The sequence below is a fragment of the Salvelinus fontinalis genome, chromosome 39 (genome assembly GCF_029448725.1).
Source record: "Salvelinus fontinalis isolate EN_2023a chromosome 39, ASM2944872v1, whole genome shotgun sequence".
Taxonomy (NCBI): domain Eukaryota; kingdom Metazoa; phylum Chordata; class Actinopteri; order Salmoniformes; family Salmonidae; genus Salvelinus; species Salvelinus fontinalis.
In genome coordinates, this window is record NC_074703.1 from 27744663 (window position 1) to 27767162 (window position 22500).

General features: G+C 47.6%; 1 protein-coding gene across 4 annotated transcripts in view; it reads right to left on the reverse strand.

The window, feature by feature from the left end:
• Positions 1-22500, reverse strand: part of cacna1c (calcium channel, voltage-dependent, L type, alpha 1C subunit) — a 546860-nt gene that overhangs the window by 141417 nt on the left and 382943 nt on the right. For 3 of the 4 annotated variants that reach the window (XM_055905080.1, XM_055905079.1, XM_055905078.1), the window contains exons 8-9: positions 18842-18945; positions 10535-10707 (exon numbers count right to left, since the gene is read on the reverse strand). In XM_055905080.1, coding sequence (XP_055761055.1) covers positions 10535-10707; positions 18842-18945 — 277 coding nt within the window. Of the gene's footprint in view, positions 1-10534; positions 10708-15138; positions 15243-18841; positions 18946-22500 lie in introns of all 4 variants that reach the window. The other variant, XM_055905081.1, reaches the window with a different exon arrangement.

Here is a 22500-nt window from a genome sequence, read left to right on the forward strand (position 1 = left end):
TCTCTCCCGGTCTCCTGATTGCAGAGTGGTATTAAATAGCCTATCTGTCTCACTTGGCTGCATCTTCATTTAGCTACTGTGAGTAAGCCTGTTGCCCCGTCTCTCAGTCCCTCAGCCTCAGTCTATCACACCAAGCTTGGCTGACTTCCTACAACCATGAGACCTGCTGAAGGATACTGCAAACGTTGTTGAGTAGAAGTGCAGGAATTAAAGCTAAAGTTTAACCCAAGTCATTTGCACACCACAAGACTGTCAGCCTGATGAGCTAAAGCCTCGAGGGATGAGACCTCTTATCTCCCTCCTGTCCTCATCTCTACTACTGATCTTTTGGCGTGACCTGTGATGCTGCCTGTCAGCCAGTGTGTGTGTGTTGTGTGTGTGTTGTGTGTGTGAATATATGTGTGTGTTTTTGTGTTTGTGTGTTCCCATCTGAGCTCTGACAACAGGACAGCACAGGACACAGTAGACCCCTGAGGACTCAGGATCTCAAAGGCCACGGTGCTAAAATAAGCCTGGGGAACAACAACAACATACTATAGTGGACAGTAGATGATCCTAAATCTGTCTGTCAGTCTCTGCTATGTCCAGTCTACAGTCTCTGCTATGTCTAGTCTCCAGTCTCTGCTATGTCTAGTCTCCAGTCTCTGCTATGTCTAGTCTCCAGTCTCTGCTATGTCTAGTCTCCAGTCTCTGCTATGTCTATTCTCCAGTCTCTGTGTGTTGTGTCTAGTCTCCAGTCTCTGTGTTATGTCTAGTCTCCAGTCTCTGTTATGTCTAGTCTCCAGTCTCTGTGTTATATCTAGTCTCCAGTCTCTGTGTGTAATGTCTAGTCTCCAGTCTCTGTGTGTTGTGTCTAGTCTCCAGTCTCTGTGTGTAATGTCTAGTCTCCAGTCTCTGTGGGTAATGTCTAGTCTCCAGTCTCTGTTGTGTCTAGTCTCCAGTCTCTGTGTGTTATGTCTAGTCTCCAGTCTCTGTGGGTTATGTCTAGTCTCCAGTCTCTGTGTGTTGTGTCTAGTCTCCAGTCTCTGTGTGTTATGTCTAGTCTCCAGTCTCTGTGTGTTGTGTCTAGTCTCCAGTCTCTGTTATGTCTAGTCTCCAGTCTCTGTGTGTTGTGTCTAGTCTCCAATCTCTGTGTATCTAGTCTCCGGTCTCTATGTGTTGTGTCTAGTCTCCAGTCTATGTGTGTCTAGTCTCCAGTCTCTGTGTGTCTAGTCTCCAGTCTCTGTGTGTTGTGTCTAGTCTCCAGTCTCTGTGTGTTGTGTCTAGTCTCCAGTCTCTGTGTGCTGTGTCTAGTCTCCAGTCTCTGTGTGCTATGTCTAGTCCCCAGTCTCTGTGTGTTGTGTCTAGTCTCCAGTCTCTGTGTGTTGTGTCTAGTCTCCAGTCTCTGTGTGTTGTGTCTAGTCTCCAGTCTCTGTGTGTTGTGTCTAGTCTCCAGTCTCTGTGTGCTGTGTCTAGTCTCCAGTCTCTGTGTGTTATGTCTAGTCTCCAGTCTCTGTGTGTTGTGTCTAGTCTCCAGTCTCTGTGTGTTGTGTCTAGTCTCCAGTCTCTGTGTGTTGTGTCTAGTCTCCAGTCTCTGTGTGTCTAGTCTCCAGTCTCTGTGTGTTATGTCTAGTCTCCAGTCTCTGTGTGTTGTGTCTAGTCTCCAGTCTCTGTGTGTTGTGTCTAGTCTCCAGTCTCTGTGTGATGTGTCTAGTCTCCAGTCTCTGTGTGCTATGTCTAGTCCCCAGTCTCTGTGTGTTGTGTCTAGTCTCCAGTCTCTGTGTGTTGTGTCTACTCTCCAGTCTCTGTGTGTCTAGTCTCCAGTCTCTGTGTGACGTGTCTAGTCCCCAGTCTCTGTGTGTTGTGTCTAGTCTCCAGTCTCTGTGTGTCTAGTCTCCAGTCTCTGTGTGTCTAGTCTCCAGTCTCTGTGTGTTGTGTCTAGTCTCCAGTCTCTGTGTGTTGTGTCTAGTCTCCAGTCACACACACACAGTCAGTGAGCGTTATTGTGGAGCATTAGAATGTCTGAACACTGTTTATCAACAGAGCATGCTGGGTATTAGAGCACAGCCAAGCATCAGGGCTCAGACACAACACCCTACATGATCTGCATTGTGTGTGTGTGTCTACATGAATGTTAGCCTGCCTCTGTGTGTGTGTGTGTGTGTGTGTGTGTGTGTGTGTGTGTGTGTGTGTGTGTGTGTGTGTGCGTGCGTGCGTGCGTGCGTGCGTGCGTGTGTGTGTGTGTGTGTAAGCTAGCATGGTGCTGAGGCTAAAACCTAGGGAGATACTCTTCACCCATTAATCTCAACACCATTACTGATTATTCTGCCCATTTCATCCTAACTCATTAATCTCAACACCATTACTGATTATTCTGCCCATTTCATCCTAACTCATTAATCTCAACACCATTACTGATTATTCTGCCCATTTCATCCTAATTCATTAATCTCAACACCATTACTGATTATTCTGCCCATTTCATCCTAATTCATTAATCTCAACACCATTACTGATTATTCTGCCCATTTCATCCTAACTCTTTAATCTCAACACCATTACTGATTATTCTGCCCATTTCATCCTAACTCGTTAATCTCAACACCATTACTGATTATGCAGATAGCCCGGTTAGCCAATGTGCGGGAGCACTGGTTGGTCGGGCCAATTGAGGTAGTATGTACATGAATGTATAGTTAAAGTGACAGTGCAAATAAGATAAACAGAGAGTAGAAGCAGCGTAAAAGAGGGGTTGGGGGGGGGGGGGGGGCACACAATGCAAATAGTCTGGGTAGCCATTTGATTACCTGTTCAGGAGTCTTATGGCTTGGGGGTAAAAACTGTTGAGAAGCCTTTTTGTCCTAGACTTGGCACTCCGGTACCGCTTGCCATGCGGTAGTAGAGAGAACAGTCTATGACTGGGGTGGCTGGAGTCTTTGACAATTTTTACGGCCTTCCTCTGACACCGCCTGGTGTAGAGGTCTTGGATGGCAGGCAGCTTAGCCCCAGTGATGTACTGGGCCGTACGCACTACCCACTGTAGGGCCTTGCGGTCGGAGGCCACTGCTACCCGCGAAAGAGTGGCAGAGTATCAGGCAGTGATGCAACCGGTCAGGATGCTCTCGATGTTGCAGCTGTTGAACCTTTTGAGGATCTCAGGATCCATGCCAAATCTTTTTAGTTTCCTGAGGGGGAATCGGCTTTGTTGTGCCCTCTTCACGACTGTCCTGGTGTGTTTGGACCATTCTAGTTTATTGGTGATGTGGACACCAAGGAACTTGAAGTTCTCAGCCTGCTCCACTACAGCCCCGTCGATGAGAATGGGGGCGTACTCGGCCCTCCTTTTCCTGTAGTCCACAATCATCTCCTTAGTCTTGGTTACGTTGAGGGATAGGTTGTTATTCTGGCACCACCCGGCCAGGTCTCTGACCTCCTCCCTATAGGCTGTCTCGTCGTTGTCGGTGTTCAGGCCTACCACTGTTGTGTCGTCTGCAAACTTAATGATGGTGTTGGAGTCGGGTGTCACGCCCTGACCTTAGAGAGCTGTTTAATTTCTCTACTTGGTGAGGTCAGGGTGTGATGTGGGGTGGGCATTCATGTTTTGTATTTCTGTGTGTTTGGCCGAGTGTGGTTCCCAATCAGAGGCAGCTGTCTATCGTTGTCTCTGATTGGGAATCATACTTAGGATCATACTTAGGCAGCCTGTTTTCCACCTTAGTTGTGGGTAGTTGTCTTTGTTAGTGGCCTGTATAGCCCCAGTAAGCTTCACGTTCGTTTTTGCTGTTTCTTTTTTTGTTGGCGACATTCTTATTAAAGGAAAATGTAAGCTCACCACGCTGCACCTTGGTCCGGTCATTTCCCTGACGACGAGCGTGACATCGTGCCTGGCCATGCAGTCGTGGGTGAACAGGGAGTACAGGAGGGAACTGAGCATACACCCCTGGCGGGCTCCAGTGTTGAGGATCAGCGTGGCAGATGTGTTGCTACCTACCCTCACCACCTGGGGGCGGCCCATCAGGAAGTCCAGGATCCAGTTGCAGAGGGAGGTGTTTAGTCCCAGGATCCTTAGCTTAGTGATGAGCTTTGAGGGTACTATGGTGTTGAACGCTGAGCTGTAGTCAATGAATAGCATTCTCACATAAGTGTTCCTTTTGTCCAGATGGGAAAGGGGAGTGTGGAGTGCAATAGAGATTGCATCATCTGTCGATCTGTTGTTGTGGTATGCAAATTGGAGTGGGTCTAGGGTTTCTGGGATAATGGTGTTGATGTGAGCCATTACCAGCCTTTCAAAGCACTTCATGGCTACGGACGTGAGTTCTACGGGTCTGTAGTCATTTAGGCCGTTTGCCTTTGTGTTCTTGGGCACAGGGACTATGGTGGTCTGCTTGAAACATGTTGGTATTACAGACTCAATCAGGGACATGTTGAAAATGTCAGTGAAGACACCTGCCAGTTGGTCAGCACATGCCCAGGGCACACGTCCTGGTAATCCGTCTGGCCCCCAGCCTTGTGTTTGTTGACCTGTTTAATGGTCTTACTTACGTCGGCTACGGAGAGCGTGATCACACAGTCGTCCGGAACAGCTGATGCTCTCATGCATGCCTCAGTGTTGCTTGCCTCGAAGAGAGCATAGAAGTGATTTAGCTCATCTGGTAAGCTCGTGTCACTGGGCAGCTCGCGGCTGTGCTTCCCTTTGTAGTCTGTAATAGTTTACAAGCCCTGCCACATAAGACGAGCGTCAGAGCCGGTGTAGTATGATTCAATCTTAGCCCTGTATTGACGCGTTGCCTGTTTGATGGTTCGTCACAGTGCATAGCAGGATTTATTGTACATCCAATGATAAGCAGCGAGCTCTGTTGACCGAAGTTGCTTTCTCGCGTCACAAAAAAGCTAAATTAGCACGACCCGAGCTGATTTAGTCCCCCTAATTCTTGCCGTCATCCTTCAAGGGTATAAACTCCAATAACTTTGAAAACGGATTATGATAGAGACGCAAGGTTTTGACCATTGGTTTTCTAAGAAGATTATCTACACAATAACATTATTTTACCCAATTGGTCAATGATGCGTTTTGATTGGACACCCTACTGTACAGGGAGAATGGTGCCATTTGGGATGCATCCATTCACATACTGTGGCCCCAGGCTCCAGGCTCCAAGATCCAGGATCCAGTGCTCCAGGGCTCCAGGGATCCAGGGCTCCAGGATCAAGTATCCAGGGCTGCAGGGTTCCAGGGATCCAGGCTCCAGGGCTCCAGGGCTGCAAGGCTCCAAGCCCCAGAGCCCCAGGTTCCCGGGCTCCAGGGCTCCAGGGCTCCAGGCTCCAAGGATGCAGGGTTCCAGGGCTCCAAGGCTCCAGGGCTCCAGGGCCCAGAGCTCCAGGGCTCCAGGGCTCAGGACTCCAGGGATCCAGGGCTCCAGGGTTCCAGGATCCAGGCTCCAGGGCTCCAGGGCTCCAGGGCCCCAGGGCTCCAGGGCTCCAGGGCTCCAGGGCTCCAGACTCCAGGGCTCCAGGGCTCCAGGGTTAGCCAAGTGCTCCATGCTCTCTCCCCAGGGAAGGTGTGCCCCATACATAGAGACAAACTGAGAGAATAGTTGCTTTTGCTTCCATCCCTGTATACAGGTAGCCTAGTGGTTAGAGTGTTGGGCCAGTAACCAAAAGGTTGCTGGAGCCCTGGAGCCCCCAGTAACCGAAAGGTTGCTGGATCGAATCCCAGAGCTGACAAGATAAAAATATGTCATTCTGCCCCTGAACAAGGCAGTTAACACACTTTTCCCCGGTAGGCTCTTCATTGTAAATAAGAATTTGTTCCTAACTGACTTGCCTAGTTAAATACAGGTTAAAAATGAAAACATATTTTTTTTTTTAAATGCCTGTGTGTGCGCGGTGTGAATGACCAGTCAAACAAACAGTGCTGGCGGTCTGCCACAGAGAGAGAGAGAGAGAGAGGCTGTAGACAGTGAGTTGATTAGCCACCCCATCACTCAGCACTACTCTGGCCCTCACTATATGGTCGAAACAGAATCCTTGGGACGTCCCAACTCTAAATCCATGTCTACAGTACTAGGTGACCCCAACGATCTGACCTACAGTACTAGGTGACCCCAACGATCTGACCTACAGTACTAGGTGACCCCAACACCTGACCTACAGTACTAGGTGACCCCAAAACCTGACCTACAGTACTAGGTGACCTCAACGCCTGACCTACAGTACTAGTTGACCCCAACAGCTGACCAACAGTACTAGGTGACCCCAACGCCTGACCTACAGTACTAGGTGACCCCAACGCCTGACCTACAGTACTAGTTGACCCCAACGCCTGACCTACAGTACTAGGTGACCCCAACGCCTGACCTACAGTACTAGGTGACCCCAACGACCTGACCTACAGTACTAGGTGACCCTAACGATCTGACCTACAGTACTAGGTGACCCCAACGCCTGACCTACAGTACTAGGTGACCCCAACGACCTGACCTGCAGTACTAGGTGACCCCAACGACCTGACCTGCAGTACTAGGTGACCCCAACGACCTGACCTACAGTACTAGGTGACCCCAACGACCTGACCAACATTACTAGGTGACCCCAAGGACCTGACCTACAGTACTAGGTGACCCCAACGCCTGAACTACAGTACTAGGTGACTCCAACGCCCTGACCTACAGTACTAGGTGACCCCAACAACCTGACGTACAGTACTAGGTGACCCCAACGACCTGACCTACAGTACTAGGTGACAGCAACACCTGACCAACAGTACTAGGTGACAGCAACGCCTGACCAACAGTACTAGGTGACCCCAACAACCTGACCTACAGTACTAGGTGATAGCAACGCCTGACCTACAGTACTAGGTGACCCCAACGCCTGACCTACAGTACTAGGTGACCCCAACGCCTGACCTACAGTACTAGGTGACCCCAACAACCTGACCTACAGTACTAGGTGATAGCAACGCCTGACCTACAGTACTAGGTGACCCCAACGCCTGACCTACAGTACTAGGTGACAACAACACCTGACCTACAGTACTAGGTGACCCCAACAACCTGACCGACAGTACCAGGTGACCCCAACGCCTGACCTACAGTACTAGGTGACAGCAACGCCTGACCTACAGTACTAGGTGACCCCAATGACCTGACCTACAGTACTAGGTGACCCCAACAACCTGACCTACAGTACTAGGTGACCCCAACAACCTGACCTACAGTACTATGTGGCCCCAACAACCTGACCTACAGTACTAGGTGACCCCAACGCCCTGACCTACAGTACTAGGTGACCCCAACGCCTGACCTACAGTACTAGGTGACCCCTACGCCTGACCTACAGTACTAGTTGACCCCAACGCCTGACCTACAGTACTAGGTGACCCCAACGCCTGACCTACAGTACTAGGTGACCCCAACGACCTGACCTACAGTACTAGGTGACCCTAACGATCTGACCTACAGTACTAGGTGACCCCAACGCCTGACCTACAGTACTAGGTGACCCAAACGACCTGACCTACAGTACTAGGTGACCCCAACGACCTGACCTACAGTACTAGGTGACCCCAACGACCTGACCTACAGTACTAGGTGACCTCAACACCTGACCTACAGTACTAGTTGACCCCAACGACCTGACCTACAGTACTAGAGGACCCCAACATCTGACCTACAGTACTAGGTGACCCCAGCAACCTGACCTACAGTACTAGGTGACCCCAACGACCTGACCTACAGTACTAGGTGACCCCAACACCTGACCTACAGTACTAGTTGACCCCAACACCTGACCTACAGTACTAGGTGACCCCAACGACCTGACCTACAGTACTAGGTGACCCCAACAACCTGACCTACAGTACTAGGTGACCCCAACACGTGACCTACAGTACTAGGTGACCCCAACGACCTGACCTGCAGTACTAGGTGACCCCAACGACCTGACCTGCAGTACTAGGTGACCCCAACGCCCTGACCTGCAGTACTAGGTGACCCCAACAACCTGACCTACAGTACTAGGTGACCCCAACGATCTGACCTACAGTACTAGGTGACCCCAACACCTGACCTGCAGTACTAGGTGACCCCAACGCCCTGACCTGCAGTACTAGGTGACCCCAACGACCTGACCTGCAGTACTAGGTGACCCCAACACCTGACCTACAGTACTAGGTGACCCCAACGACCTGATCTACAGTACTAGGTGACCCCAACAACCTGACCTACAGTACTAGGTGACCCCAACGACCTGACCTACAGTACAAGGTGACAGCAACACCTGACCAACAGTACTAGGTGACACCAACGACCTGACCAACCGTACTAGGTGACCCCAACAACCTGACCTACGGTACTAGGTGATAGCAACGCCTAACCTACAGTACTAGGTGACCCCAACGCCTGACCTACAGTACTAGGTGACCCCAACGCCTGACTTACAGTAATAGGTGACAGCAACACCTGACCTACAGTACTAGGTGACCCCAACAACCTGACCTACAGTACCAGGTGACCCCAACGCCTGACCTACAGTACTAGGTGACAGCAACGCCTGACCTATAGTACTAGGTGACCCCAATGACCTGACCTACAGTACTAGGTGACCCCAACAACCTGACCTACAGTACTATGTGGCCCCAACAACCTGACCTACAGTACTAGGTGACCCCAACGCCCTGACCTACAGTACTAGGTGACCCCAACAACCTGACCTACAGTACTAGGTGACCCCAACGCCTGACCTACAGTACTAGGTGACCCCAACGCCTGACCTACAGTACTAGGTGACCCCAACGCCTGACCTACAGTACTAGGTGACCCCAACGCCTGACCTACAGTACTAGGTGACCCCAACGCCTGACCTACAGTACTATGTGACAGCAACGCCTGACCTACAGTACTAGGTGACCCCAACGACCTGACCTACCGTACTAGGTGACCCCAACGACCTGACCTGCAGTACTAGGTGACCCCAACGACCTGACCTACAGTACTAGGTGACCCCAACACCTGACCTACAGTACTAGTTGACCCCAATGCCTGATCTACAGTACTAGGTGACCCCAACGCCTGACCTACAGTACTAGGTGACCCCAACGACCTGACCTACAGTACTAGGTGACCCCAACGATCTGACAGAGAGAGAGAGAGAGAGAGAGAGAGAGAGAGAGAGAGAGAGAGAGAGAGAGAGAGAGAGAGACAGAGAGAGACAGAGAGAGACAGAGAGAGACAGAGAGACAGAGAGACAGAGAGAGAGACAGAGAGACAGAGAGACAGAGAGACAGAGAGAGACAGAGAGACAGAGAGACAGAGAGACAGAGAGAGAGAGAGAGAGAGAGAGAGAGAGAGAGAGAGACAGAGAGAGAGAGAGACAGAGAGAGAGAGAGAGAGAGAGAGAGAGAGAGAGAGAGAGAGAGAGAGAGAGAGAGAGACAGAGAGAGAGACAGAGAGAGACAGAGAGACAGAGAGACAGAGAGAGAGAGAGAGAGAGAGAGAGAGAGAGAGAGAGACAGAGAGAGAGAGAGAGAGAGAGAGAGAGAGAGAGAGAGAGAGAGAGAGCCAGAGCGAGCGAGCGAGCGAGAGAGATACATAAAGAGAATGGTAGAAAAAGGGAGAGAAGCTGGGTCTCTCTTCACATCTACATGAAGGCCAGGAGGATAAATGTCTGTGTTACGGGTCATGCTTCTCTCTATGGCGGTGTTAGGGGGAATGGTATTGTAGCATGGCGTGTTAGGGGGAATGGTATCGTGGCATGGTGGTGTTAGGGAGAATGGTATTGTAGCATGGCGGTGTTAGGGGGAATGGTATTGTAGCATGGTGGTGTTAGGGGGAATGGTATAGTAGCATGGCGGTATTAGGGGGAATGGTATCGTAGCATGGTGGTGTTAGGGGGAATCCATAGCCCATCGACCGTAGAGGGGAGAGACTGCCAATCCCATCCACTGTGATTTAGGACCAGGCTGCAATGAACTGCCTGGGAGGCCCTGTACTGAGCTACAGGATAGGAGAGACAACTCATTCAGGCATGCACACACACACACACACACACACACACACACACACACACACACACACACACACACACACACACACACACACACACACACACACACACACACACACACACACACACACACACACACACACACACACACACACACACACACACACACTGTAATGAGGGTATTGCGCTCGGAGGCTCAGGTGGAAAAGTATTGATTGCCACAACTGTTGTACTTGATTGGTTACTCCTCTCTGACAATACTCATCCGTCCAACACACACACACACACACACACACACACACACACACACACACACACACACACACACACACACACACACACACACACACACACACACACACACACACACACACACACACACACACACACACACACACACACACACACACACACACACACACATACACACACACACACACACACACACACACACACACAACTAATCCCACCACCCTCCATTTCATTGAATCTAGTCCACCTCAATAACCTCTCCCTCTTTCCCCCCCTCCTCTCCCCAGACTGCACTCACGGTTTCTGGGCTTCTCCTCGTCGAGCCCCTCGTCCTCGTTCTCTGGGTCGATGTCTTCAGCCTGTGTGATCCAGTCCAGATAACCCTTCAGATCCTCCTCCAGCTGCTGCTTCTCTCTCAGCTTCTGGAAGTCTCCTCTGGCCTTGGCCTTCTCTCTCTCTTTGGAAAACTCTCTGCAAGGACAGGAGAGGAGGAGAGGAGATGGAGGAGAAGAGGAAATGATGGAGAAGGAGAGGAGAGGGGTGGGGAGATGAAAGGATGGAGGAGGAGAGGATGGAGGAGAGGAAAGGAGGAGCAGAGGATAGAGGAGAGGATGGAGGAGGAGAGGATGGAGGAGGAGAGGGTGGAGGAGGAGAGGGTGGAGGAGGAGAGGATGGAGGAGGAGAGGGTGGAGGAGGAGAGGATGGAGGAGGAGAGGATGGAGGAGGAGAGGATGGAGGAGGAGAGGGTGGAGGAGGAGAGGATGGAGGAGGAGAGGATGGAGGAGGAGAGGATGGAGGAGGAAGAGAGAGAGGAAGAGGAGGAGGAGAGAGTGGAAGAGGAGGAGAAGAGAGGAGGAGGAGAGAGAGGAGGAGAGGGAGGAAGGAAGGAGAGAAGGATGGAGAGGGAGGAGAGAGCGGATCTGAAAACCCATTGTATCAACAGATTCAGAGTTTTTTTCTGAGCAAGCAGTAGCCTATTAGAAAAGGAAAAAGAAGGTGAATTTAAAGCAAGAAATCTAATTCTCATCACAATCAAAGTTGCCCCATTTGTCCCACTGTAGATATAGAATAAATACTTGTCACAACATCAAGGAACAAGACACAGACATGGAAATATGAGTGTTACATATACACTGAGTGGACAAAACATTAGGAACACCTTTTTACTTTCCATGACGTAGACTGACCAGGTGAATCCAGGTGAAAGAAGCTATAATCCCTTATTGTATGTCACTTGTTAAATCCACTTCAATCAGTGTAGATGAAGGTAGAGGAGACAGGTTAAAGAAGTATTTTTAAGCCTTGAGACAATTGAGACATGGATTGGGTGGAGGGTGGAGGGGCAAGACAAAATATTTAAGAGCCTTTGAACGGGGTATAGTAGTAGGTTCCAGGCTCACTGTTTTTTGTCAAGAACTGCAACGCTGCTGGGTTTTTCACGCTCACCCCTATCGCCGAAGAAAATCGCAGAAGAATTTGAAAGATTGTAGACTCCACGCCCCAAAGAATTGAGGATGTTCTGAGGGCAAATGGGTGGGGGGGGGGGGGGGGGGGGGGGTGCAACTCAACAGTAGGAAGGTGTTCTTGATGTTTTGTCCACTCAGTGTATTTTAGGTGGTGAGACTTCAACAATTACTATAAGCAACAGGAGAGAGAGAACTCAGCTGCATGCACTAGACAGAAGGAATGGTGAAATACACAACTCTGGAAGACGCTACTGCACTAGACAGAAGGAATGGTGAAATACACAGATCTGGAGGACGCTACTGCACTAGACAGAAGGAATGGTGAAATACACAGATCTGGAGGACGCTACTGCACTAGACAGAAGGAATGGTGAAATACACAGATCTGGAGGACGCTACGTCCTTCACCTTGCAGCATCCTTCTCAAGTGATGCAATAGAATGAACGGTGAATGAGAATGAACGGCCCTGGTCAAACAGCACCCTGTTCCCTATTGGCCCTGGTCGAACAGCACCCTGTTCCCTATGGGCCCTGGTCAAACAGCACCCTGTTCCCTATTGGCCCTGGTCAAACAGCACCCTGTTCCCTATTGGACCCTGGTCAAACAGCACTCTGTTCCCTATGGGCCCTGGTCAAACAGCACCCTGTTCCCTATGGGCCCTGGTCAAACAGCACCCTGTTCCCTATGGGCCCTGGTCAAACAGCACCCTGTTCCCTATGGGCCCTGGTCAAACAGCACCCTGTTCCATATGGGCCCTGGTCAAAAGTAGTGCACTATAAAGGGAACAGGTTTCCATTTGGGATGCATGCCTACCACTAGGGCCTACACAACTTCCCATCTCCCTGGTTGGTGTTTGAGGAAATCACTGTGTTGGTGAGTGGTGTTTGACTGGAGTATTGGTCACCTGGGAAGTTCTGAAATTACAGTCCCACACCACAGACTCTCTCTACAGGGCTGAGTATGTCTAGCACTGCTGACCCACGGCCCTGTCTGCGTCCCAAATGGAAACCTATTCCCTTTACAGTGCACTTCTTTTGACCAGAGCCCATAGACAGGGGACACGATAGGGTGAAAACTAGTGAACTATATAGGGAATAGGGGGACATTGGGAACACAACCCCAGGATACCTGATACAATAACTGGGAAGATGGATGAGACAAACGGACGGAGTTACAAATAGAGAGGAAATGGTCCCAGAGGTCTCTCTGTTTCTCCACGTCCTGTCTCCTGTTGTCTATATGCACCCTTAGTACCCTCAGTAGAATTACTCCCAGAGGTCTCTCTGTTTCTCCACGTCCTGTCTCCTGTTGTCTACAGTATATACACACTTAGTACCCTCAGTAGAATTACTCCCAGAGGTCTCTCTGTTTCTCCACATCCTGTCTCCTGTTGTCTACAGTATATACACACTTAGTACCCTCAGTAGAATTACTCCCAGAGGTCTCTCTGTTTTTCCACGTCCTGTCTCCTGTTGTCTACAGTATATACACACTTAGTACCCCCAGTAGAATTACTCCCAGAGGTCTCTCTGTTTCTCCATGTCCTGTCTATCTCCATGTATGTCTCCCTATCCTCTCCCTCTGTTCTCTGATGTCCATTTAGGATTGATGTGGATTCACATTCTAAGCAGGAATCAATGGTGTTTTATTGGGGACTATATGTTGAGTATGAAACATGCAAACGAAAGATAACAGAGACACAGTCGATACACACATGGAAACAAAGTCAGACATACAGGAGATAAAGATCATGAATGTTGTCTTGACAAACAACTGTATACAAATTGATGACAGATCTTGAGACATCATACATTATAGATGGGCTGTAATAGGTTGCTGTATTTCCCCAGCTAACAGCAATAACAGCAGTATCCATCCCAACTGAGAGCCTGAGACCAGAATAGAGTGGTGTAGCAGGAAGAGGTAGAGGAGAGGAGGTGGAGAGACAGTCGGCAAGTCAGTCAGTCAGAAATAGGAGCAGTCAGCAAGTCAGGCTGGAAGAAAAGGCCAAAGTTGAACTAGTCAGTTAGTAAGTCAGGCTGGAAGAAAAGGCCAAAGTTGAACTAGTCAGTTAGTAAGTCAGGCTGGAAGAAAAGGTCAAAGTTGAACTAGTCAGTTACTAAGTCAGGCTGGAAGAAAAGGCCAACGTTTAACCAGTCAGTTAGTCAGTTGGCTGGAAGAACTTCCGAGTGGCGCAGCGGTCTAAGGCACTGCATCGCAGTGCTAGAGGTGTCACTACAGACTCGGGTTCGATTCTGGGCTGTGTCACAGCCGGTTGCGACCGGGAGACCCATGAGGCGGGGCACAATTGGCCCAGCGTGGTCCGTGTTAGGGGAGGGTTCTGCCGGCTGGGATGTCCTTGTCTGAACGGGATCTAGCAACTCCTGGTGGCGGGCCGGGTGCATGACTTCGGTCGCCAACTCTACTGTGTTTCTTCCAACACATTGGTGCGGCTGGCTTCCAGGTTAAGCGAGCGGTGTGTCAAGAAGCAGTGCGGCTTGGCGGCTCGTGTTTCGGAGGACGCATGGCTCTTGACCTTTGCCTCTCCCGGGTCCGTGAGAGAGTTGCAGCGATGAGACAAGACTGTATTTATCAATTGGATACCAGAAAATTGGGGAGAAAAAGCGGTAAAATTACAAAAATAAAATGTAAAAAGTCAGGCTGGAAGAAGAGGCCACAGCAGAACCAGTCAGTCAAACAAGCAGAAAGGAGACCAACAGTAGAACCAGTCAGTCAGAGAGGAGACCAACAGTAGAACCAGTCAGTCAGTCAGTCAGTTAGTCAGAGAGGAGACCAACAGTAGAACCAGTCAGTCAGTCAGAGAGGAGAGGAGACGAACAGTAGAACCAGTCAGTCAGAGAGGAGACCAACAGTAGAACCAGTCAGTCAGAGAGGAGACCAACAGTAGAACCAGTCAGTCAGAGAGGAGACCAACATTAGAACCAGTCAGTCAGAGAGGAGACCAACAGTAGAACCAGTCAGTCAGTCAGAGAGGAGACCAACAGTAGAACCAGTCAGTCAGAGAGGAGACCTACAGTAGAACCAGTCAGTCAGAGAGGAGACCAACAGTAGAACCAGTCAGTCAGAGAGGAGACCAACATTAGAACCCGTCAGTCAAACAGGCAGAGAGGAGACCAACATTAGAACCAGTCAGTCAGAGAGGAGACCAACAGTAGAACCAGTCAGTCAGGCAGAGAGGAGAGCAACAGTAGAACCAGTCAGTCAGTCAGACAGACAGACAGACAGACAGACAGACAGTCAGTCAGTCCGTCAGACAGAAGAGGCCATGGTAGAACCAGTCAGTCAGACAGACAGAAGAGGCCATGGTAGAACCAGTCAGACAAGCAGGGAGAAAAGGCCACAGCAGAACCAGTCAGTCAGCCGAAGAGGAAGAGGCCAGGCTCCATTAGAACCTGCAGTAGAACCGGTTCTTACCCGCTCAACACCCCCAACACCAAGTTAAGCACAAAAAATGACCCTATGATGATTAGCGTGACAAAATAGAGCCAGGGCCAGCCACTCCCTACAGCGTCGTTGACCTGGGAAGAGATAGGAGAGAGGAGGCAGGGGAGAGTTAATGATTCTTCAACACACACAGAGCAACAACAGTTAATGCCCCTTCAACACACACAGAGCAACAACAGTTAATGTCCCTTCAACACACAGAGCAACAACAGTTAATGTCCCTTCAACACACAGCAACAACAGTTAATGCCCCTTCAACACACAGCAACAACAGTTAATGTCCCTTCAACACACAGAGCAACAACAGTTAATGTCCCTTCAACACACAGCAACAACAGTTAATGCCCCTTCAACACACAGCAACAACAGTTAATGGCCCTTCAACACACAGAGCAACAACAGTTAATGACCCTTCAACACACAGCAACAACAGTTAATGACCCTTCAACACACAGCAACAACAGTTAATGATCCTTCAACACACAGCAACAACAGTTAATGACCCTTCAACACACAGCAACAACAGTTAATGACCCTTCAACACACACAGAGTAACAAGACTCCACTGGACCTGCCCGCGATGAGTGTGGGTGTGTGTAATGGAGTAACCCTTGTCTGAGACCTCAAGACCTGATTGCCTACCTAGGCTAAAGCAGTGATGTAAAGTACTTAAGTAAAACTACTTCAAAGTACTACTTAAGTTGTTTTTTGGGGGTATCTGTACTTTACTTTTTATATTTTTTACAACTTATACTTTTACTTCACTACATTCTTAAAGAAAATTATGTACTTTTTACTCCATACATTTTCCCTGACACCCAAAAGTACTCGTTACATTTTGAATGCTCAGCAGGACAGGAAAATGGTCCAATTCACACACTTATCAAGAGAACATCTCTGGTCATCTACTGCCTCTGATCTGACGGACTCACTAAACACACATGCTTTGTTGTAAATGATGTCTGAGTGTTGGAGTGTGCCTCTGGCTATCCGTAAATGAATATGGTTTACTTAATATAAGTCATTTTAAATACTTTATACTTTTACTTGTGTTACTTAAGTATATTTTAGCAATTACACTTGCTTTTGATACTTAAGTATATTTAAAACCAAATACTTTTAGATTTTTACTCAAGTAGTATTTTACTGGGTGACTTTCACTTTTACTTGAGTCATTATCTATTAAGGTATCTATACTTTAATTATGACAGTTGCATACTTTTTCCACCACTGGGCTTAAGCTCAGTGGGCTAACACAATATTACGGCACACAGATGAACCAAATTAGTCCCAATGTGTTACACCTCACAGACCACCCCATAATAACCTTAGTTACCGCTTAGTTACCAGGAAGATTCCAATTCCAACGCTCCTCAGATAAAAAAAATGTATCAGACTTGTATTGTTTCTACACTCTTAGAAAAAAAGGGTTCCAAAAGGGTTCTTCAGCTGTCCCTATACTGTAGGTCAGGAGAACCCTTTCGGGTTGCAGGCAGAACCCTTTTTGGTTTCAGGAAGAACTCTTTTTGTTCCAGGCAGAACCCTTTTTGGTTCCAGGCAGAACCCTTTTTGGTTTCAGGCAGAACCCTTTTGGGTTCCAGGTAGAACCCTTTTTGGTTCCAGGTAGAACCCTTCTACAGATGGTTCATTGAACCCAAAAGGTTTTTTCAAAGGGTTCTCCTATGGGACAGACGATTCACCCTTTTAAGTGTGTGAATTTGGACCATTTTCCTGTCCTGCTAAGCATTCAAAATGTAATGAGTACTTTTGGGTGTCAGGGAAAATGCATGGAGTAAAAAGTACATAATTTTCTTTAGGAATGTAGTGAAGTAAAAGTATAAGTTGTAAAAAATATAAAAAGCAAACTCCAGATACCCCCCAAAAACAACTTAAGTAGTACTTTAAAGTAGTTTTACTTAAGTACTTTACATCACTGCTTTAGCACCTTTAGTGTACCTCTAAATCGACCTGAGTCTAAATAATGCATCACTGCGTTTCTCGGCTCTGTGTGTGTGTGTACGTCTTATACTTGGCAACATGACTCAGCGTTGGGTAAAAGCAGAAAACGGGGACCACCTGCAGGAGTGAGTTTTATACTGCAGAAACAAAGCCTGTGGGTTTTAAATGGGTGAGAAAAGGTTTATAAGTGAGTAGGATCGCCCCGGGGGGGGGGGCTGAACCACAGAGAGGAGGAGAGAAAAGGTTTATCTATACTACTGACTTCTCCCAATGTAGTGATGAACGGGGGGAAGGAGAGAGAAGGGCGAGGGCAAAGAGAGAACAGAGAGGAGAGAGAGAGCGACAGAGAGAGAGAGGAGGAGAAAGGAGAGAGAAGAGGAGAGAGAAGGGAGAGGAGATATAGGGATGGGAGAGGGGAAAGAGGACAGAGAGGAGAAAGAGAGACAGAGAGAGAGAGGAGGAGGAGAAAGGAGAGAGAGAGAAAAAGACAGCAGAGGATGGAGAGAAAATGTCCTGCTCTCTCTCTCTGTGATCTGTGAACACCGTGCGACTCTCCTGTGGGAACACCGGCATGCGTTAAGAGGTTGTGACATCACGTCACCCCCGGCAACCACTCAGGACATATTACCATAAAGCGGACAGACAGGTGGTTGGGATTACCATACGGCCGGTACGACACACATCAACGCACACGTCAACCTATCTACACACACACACACACACACACACACACACACACACACACACACACACACACACACACTCACACACACACACACACACACACACACACACACACACACACACACACACACACACACACACACACACACACACACACACACACACACACACACACACACACACTCTGTTTCTACCTGATACTGGGCATTACATTCCCAGAATACTCCTCTCGTTCTCCTCCTTTCTTCACCTCCTCCTCCTCTCCCTACCCATAATCCCTTGCATTGACCCGCTCCTGAACCTGTCCCTTGAGGCTATATCTATTGGCTTCTCTAAAGATGCATATAAACCTACCTTTCCACTGTGACTAGAGCCTAAGGTAACATGTCAGACCCTCTGTCGACCCGTCACAGTTGACTGAAGCCTTGTGGAGACTTTCACTGAAATGACTGAAGCCTTGTGGAGACTTTTACTGAAATGACTGAAGCCTTGTGGAGACTTTCACTGAAATGACTGAATGGATTTTTGGATGGATTTTTTCCAATTCTGAATTCTGATTTCGTAGTGTTTGGAATGTCTACATTAATTAAGCAAGTAGATGCTTCGTTTGAACGACAGATTAGTTTTTACAGATGTCGGAGCCCCAAACTCCACCTTCTATCTGAGTGTCTCCTCCCTCTCCCCTCCGTTCTGAGTGTCTCCTCCCTCTCCCCTCCTTTCTGAGTGTCTCCTCTCTCTCCCCTCCTTTCTGAGTGTCTCATCCCTCTCCCCTCCTTTCTGAGTGTCTCCTCCCCCTCCCCTCCTTTCTGAGTGTCTCCTCCCTCTCCCCTCCTTTCTGAGTGTCTCCTCCCTCTCCCCTCCTTTCTGAGTGTCTCCTCTCTCTCCCCTCCTTCGTATATTCTCTTTTCATCCCTTTCTTTCTCTGTCCCAGGAGTCTTGTTGTCTGGTCTGCGGTCACAGTGAGGGCAAACACACACACACACACACGAACACACACACACACACGAACACACACACACAGCGCTCTTACCCGCTCAACACCCCCAGAACCAGATTTAGAACGAAAAAGGATCCAAAGATGACGAGACTGACAAAATAGGCCCAGGGAAGTTCATAGCCCATAGCATCTTGCATCTAGAGAACAGAGAGAAGGAAGAGGAGGAGGGGTTTAGAGAGAGAGGACAGGGATTGGAAGACAAGAATGAGGAGGAGGAGTTTAGAGAGAGAGGACAGGGATTGGAAGACAAGAATGAGGAGGGGTTTAGAGAGAGAGGACAGGGATTGGAAGACAAGAATGAGGAGGAGGAGTTTAGAGAGAGAGGACAGGGATTGGAAGACAAGAAGGAGGAGGAGGAGTTTAGAGAGAGAGGACATGGATTGGAAGGCAAGAAGGAAGAGGAGGGGTTTAGAGAGAGAGGACAGGGATTGGAAGACAAGGAGGAGGAGGAGGGGTTATAGAGAGAGAAGACAGGGATTGGAAGACAAGAATAGGGGGGTTAAAAAAGAACGAAGGAAATAAATAAAGCTAAGAAATTGCACATTTACACAGCAGCAGAAAACGGAAAGGTTGGAGAAGTGTTTGTATTTGTGTGTGTATGTGCCAGCTCTCATATGTGTGTATTTGTGTGTGTACATACCAGCTCTCATATGTGTGTATTTGTGTGTGTACGTACCAGCTCTCATATGTGTGTATTTGTACGTGTATGTGCCAGCTCTCATATGTGTGTATTTGTACATGTGAAGGGGAAAGCTACTTCACATACAAAACCCCAAACAATGGAGCTCATTAACTCATTTACAATGTCAAGCTCCCACTCCAGAATTCACACAAGTACCGAGACAGGAAATAGAACCAGAACGTTGGAGACAACGAGACATCATCAGAACTCTAGAATACTACTGAATAATATCTCAGCTGGGAAAGAATGTCTCTTGATCACAAACACCCTCGAACAGAGCCCTCTCTGGTAGAGTTAAGTAGAGCAGGACTGAGAGTGTTGTGAGTGAGTGTCAGTGTGTGTGTGTGGATGTGTTAAACTATACTTGTGGGGACCAAATGGGGTTTAGGGCTAAGGTTAGAATTAGTGTTAGGGTTAGAATTAGATTTAGGTTTAAGGTTAGGGTTAAGGTTAGGGTAAGAGTACAAGTTATGGTTAGATTTTTGAGTGTGTGTGTGTGTGTGTGTGTGTGTGTGTGTGTGTGTGTGTGTGTGTGTGTGTGTGTGTGTGTGTGTGTGTGTGTGTGTGTGTGTGTGTGTGTGTGTGTGTGTGACTGTGGCATGGTAGTAGAGACATAATGTGATATGGAGGTAGAGACATACTGTAGTATACTGCCTGGTTGAGAAGACATACTGTAGTATACTGCCTGGTTGAGAAGACATACTGTAGTATATTGCCTGGTTGAGAAGACATACTGTAGTATATTGCCTGGTTGAGAAGACATACTGTAGTATACTGCCTGGTTGAGAAGACATACTGTAGTATACTGCCTGGTTGAGAAGACATACTGTAGTATATTGCCTGGTTGAGAAGACATACTGTAGTATATTGCCTGGTTGAGAAGACATACTGTAGTATACTGCCTGGTTGAGAAGACATACTGTAGTATACTGCCTGGTTGAGAAGACATACTGTAGTATACTGCCTGGTTGAGAAGACATAATGTAGTATACTGCCTGGTTGAGAAGACATACTGTAGTATACTGCCTGGTTGAGAAGACATACTGTAGTATACTGCCTGGTTGAGAAGACATACTGTAGTATACTGCCTGGTTGAGAAGACATAATGTAGTGTATTGCTTGGTTGAGAAGACATAATGTAGTGTATTGCCTGGTTGAGAAGACATAATGTAGCATATTGCCTGGTTGAGAAGACATAATGTAGCATATTGCCTGGTTGAGAAGACATACTGTAGTATACTGCCTGGTTGAGAAGACATACTGTAGTATACTGCCTGGTTGAGAAGACATACTGTAGTATACTGCCTGGTTGAGAAGACATAATGTAGTATATTGCCTGGTTGAGAAGACATAATGTAGCATATTGCCTGGTTGAGAAGACATAATGTAGTGTATTGCCTGGTTGAGAAGACATAATGTAGTATACTGCCTGGTTGAGAAGACATACTGTAGTATACTGCCTGGTTGAGAAGGCATACTGTAGTATACTGCCTGGTTGAGAAGACATACTGTAGTATACTGCCTGGTTGAGAAGACATAATGTAGTATATTGCCTGGTTGAGAAGACATAATGTAGTATATTGCCTGGTTGAGGAGACATAATGTAGTATATTGCCTGGTTGAGAAGACATAATGTAGTATATTGCCTGGTTGAGAAGACATAATGTAGTATTTTGCCTGGTTGAGAAGACATAATGTAGTATATTGCCTGGTTGAGGAGACATAATGTAGTATATTGCCTGGTTGAGAAGACATAATGTAGTATATTGCCTGGTGAGAAGACATAATGTAGTGTATTGCCTGGTTGAGAAGACATAATGTAGTATATTGCCTGGTTGAGAAGACATAATGTAGTGTATTGCCTGGTTGAGAAGACATAATGTAGTATATTGCCTGGTTGAGGAGACATAATGTAGTATATTGCCTGGTTGAGAAGACATAATGTAGTGTATTGCCTGGTTGAGAAGACATAATGTAGTATATTGCCTGGTGAGAAGACATAATGTAGTGTATTGCCTGGTTGAGAAGACATAATGTAGTATATTGCCTGGTTGAGAAGACATAATGTAGTGTATTGCCTGGTTGAGAAGACATAATGTAGTGTATTGCCTGGTTGAGAAGACATAATGTAGTGTATTGCCTGGTTGAGAAGACATAATGTAGTGTATTGCCTGGTTGAGAAGACATAATGTAGTATATTGCCTGGTTGAGAAGACATAATGTAGTATATTGCCTGGTTGAGAAGACATAATGTAGTATATTGCCTGGTTGAGAAGACATAATGTAGTGTATTGCCTGGTTGAGAAAACATAATGTAGTGTATTGCCTGGTTGAGAAGACATAATGTAGTGTATTGCTTGGTTGAGAAGACATAATGTAGTGTATTGCCTTGTTGAGAAGACATAATGTAGTATATTGCCTGGTTGAGAAGACATAATGTACTATATTGCCTGGTTGAGAAGACATAATGTAGTGTATTGTTTGGTTGAGAAGACATAATGTAGTATATTGCCTGGTTGAGAAGACATAATGTAGTGTATTGCCTGGTTGAGAAGACATAATGTAGTATATTGCCTGGTTGAGAAGACACTCCTGGTTGAGAAGACATAATGTAGTGTATTGCCTGGTTGAGAAGACATAATGTAGTGTATTGCCTGGTTGAGAAGACATAATGTAGTGTATTGCCTGGTTGAGAAGACATAATGTAGTATATTGCCTGGTTGAGAAGACATAATGTAGTATACTGCCTGGTTGAGAAGACATACTGTAGTATACTGCCTGGTTGAGAAGACATACTGTAGTATACTGCCTGGTTGAGAAGACATACTGTAGTATACTGCCTGGTTGAGAAGACATACTGTAGTATACTGCCTGGTTGAGAAGACATACTGTAGTATACTGCCTGGTTGAGAAGACATACTGTAGTATACTGCCTGGTTGAGAAGACATACTGTAGTATACTGCCTGGTTGAGAAGACATAATGTAGTATATTGCCTGGTTGAGAAGACA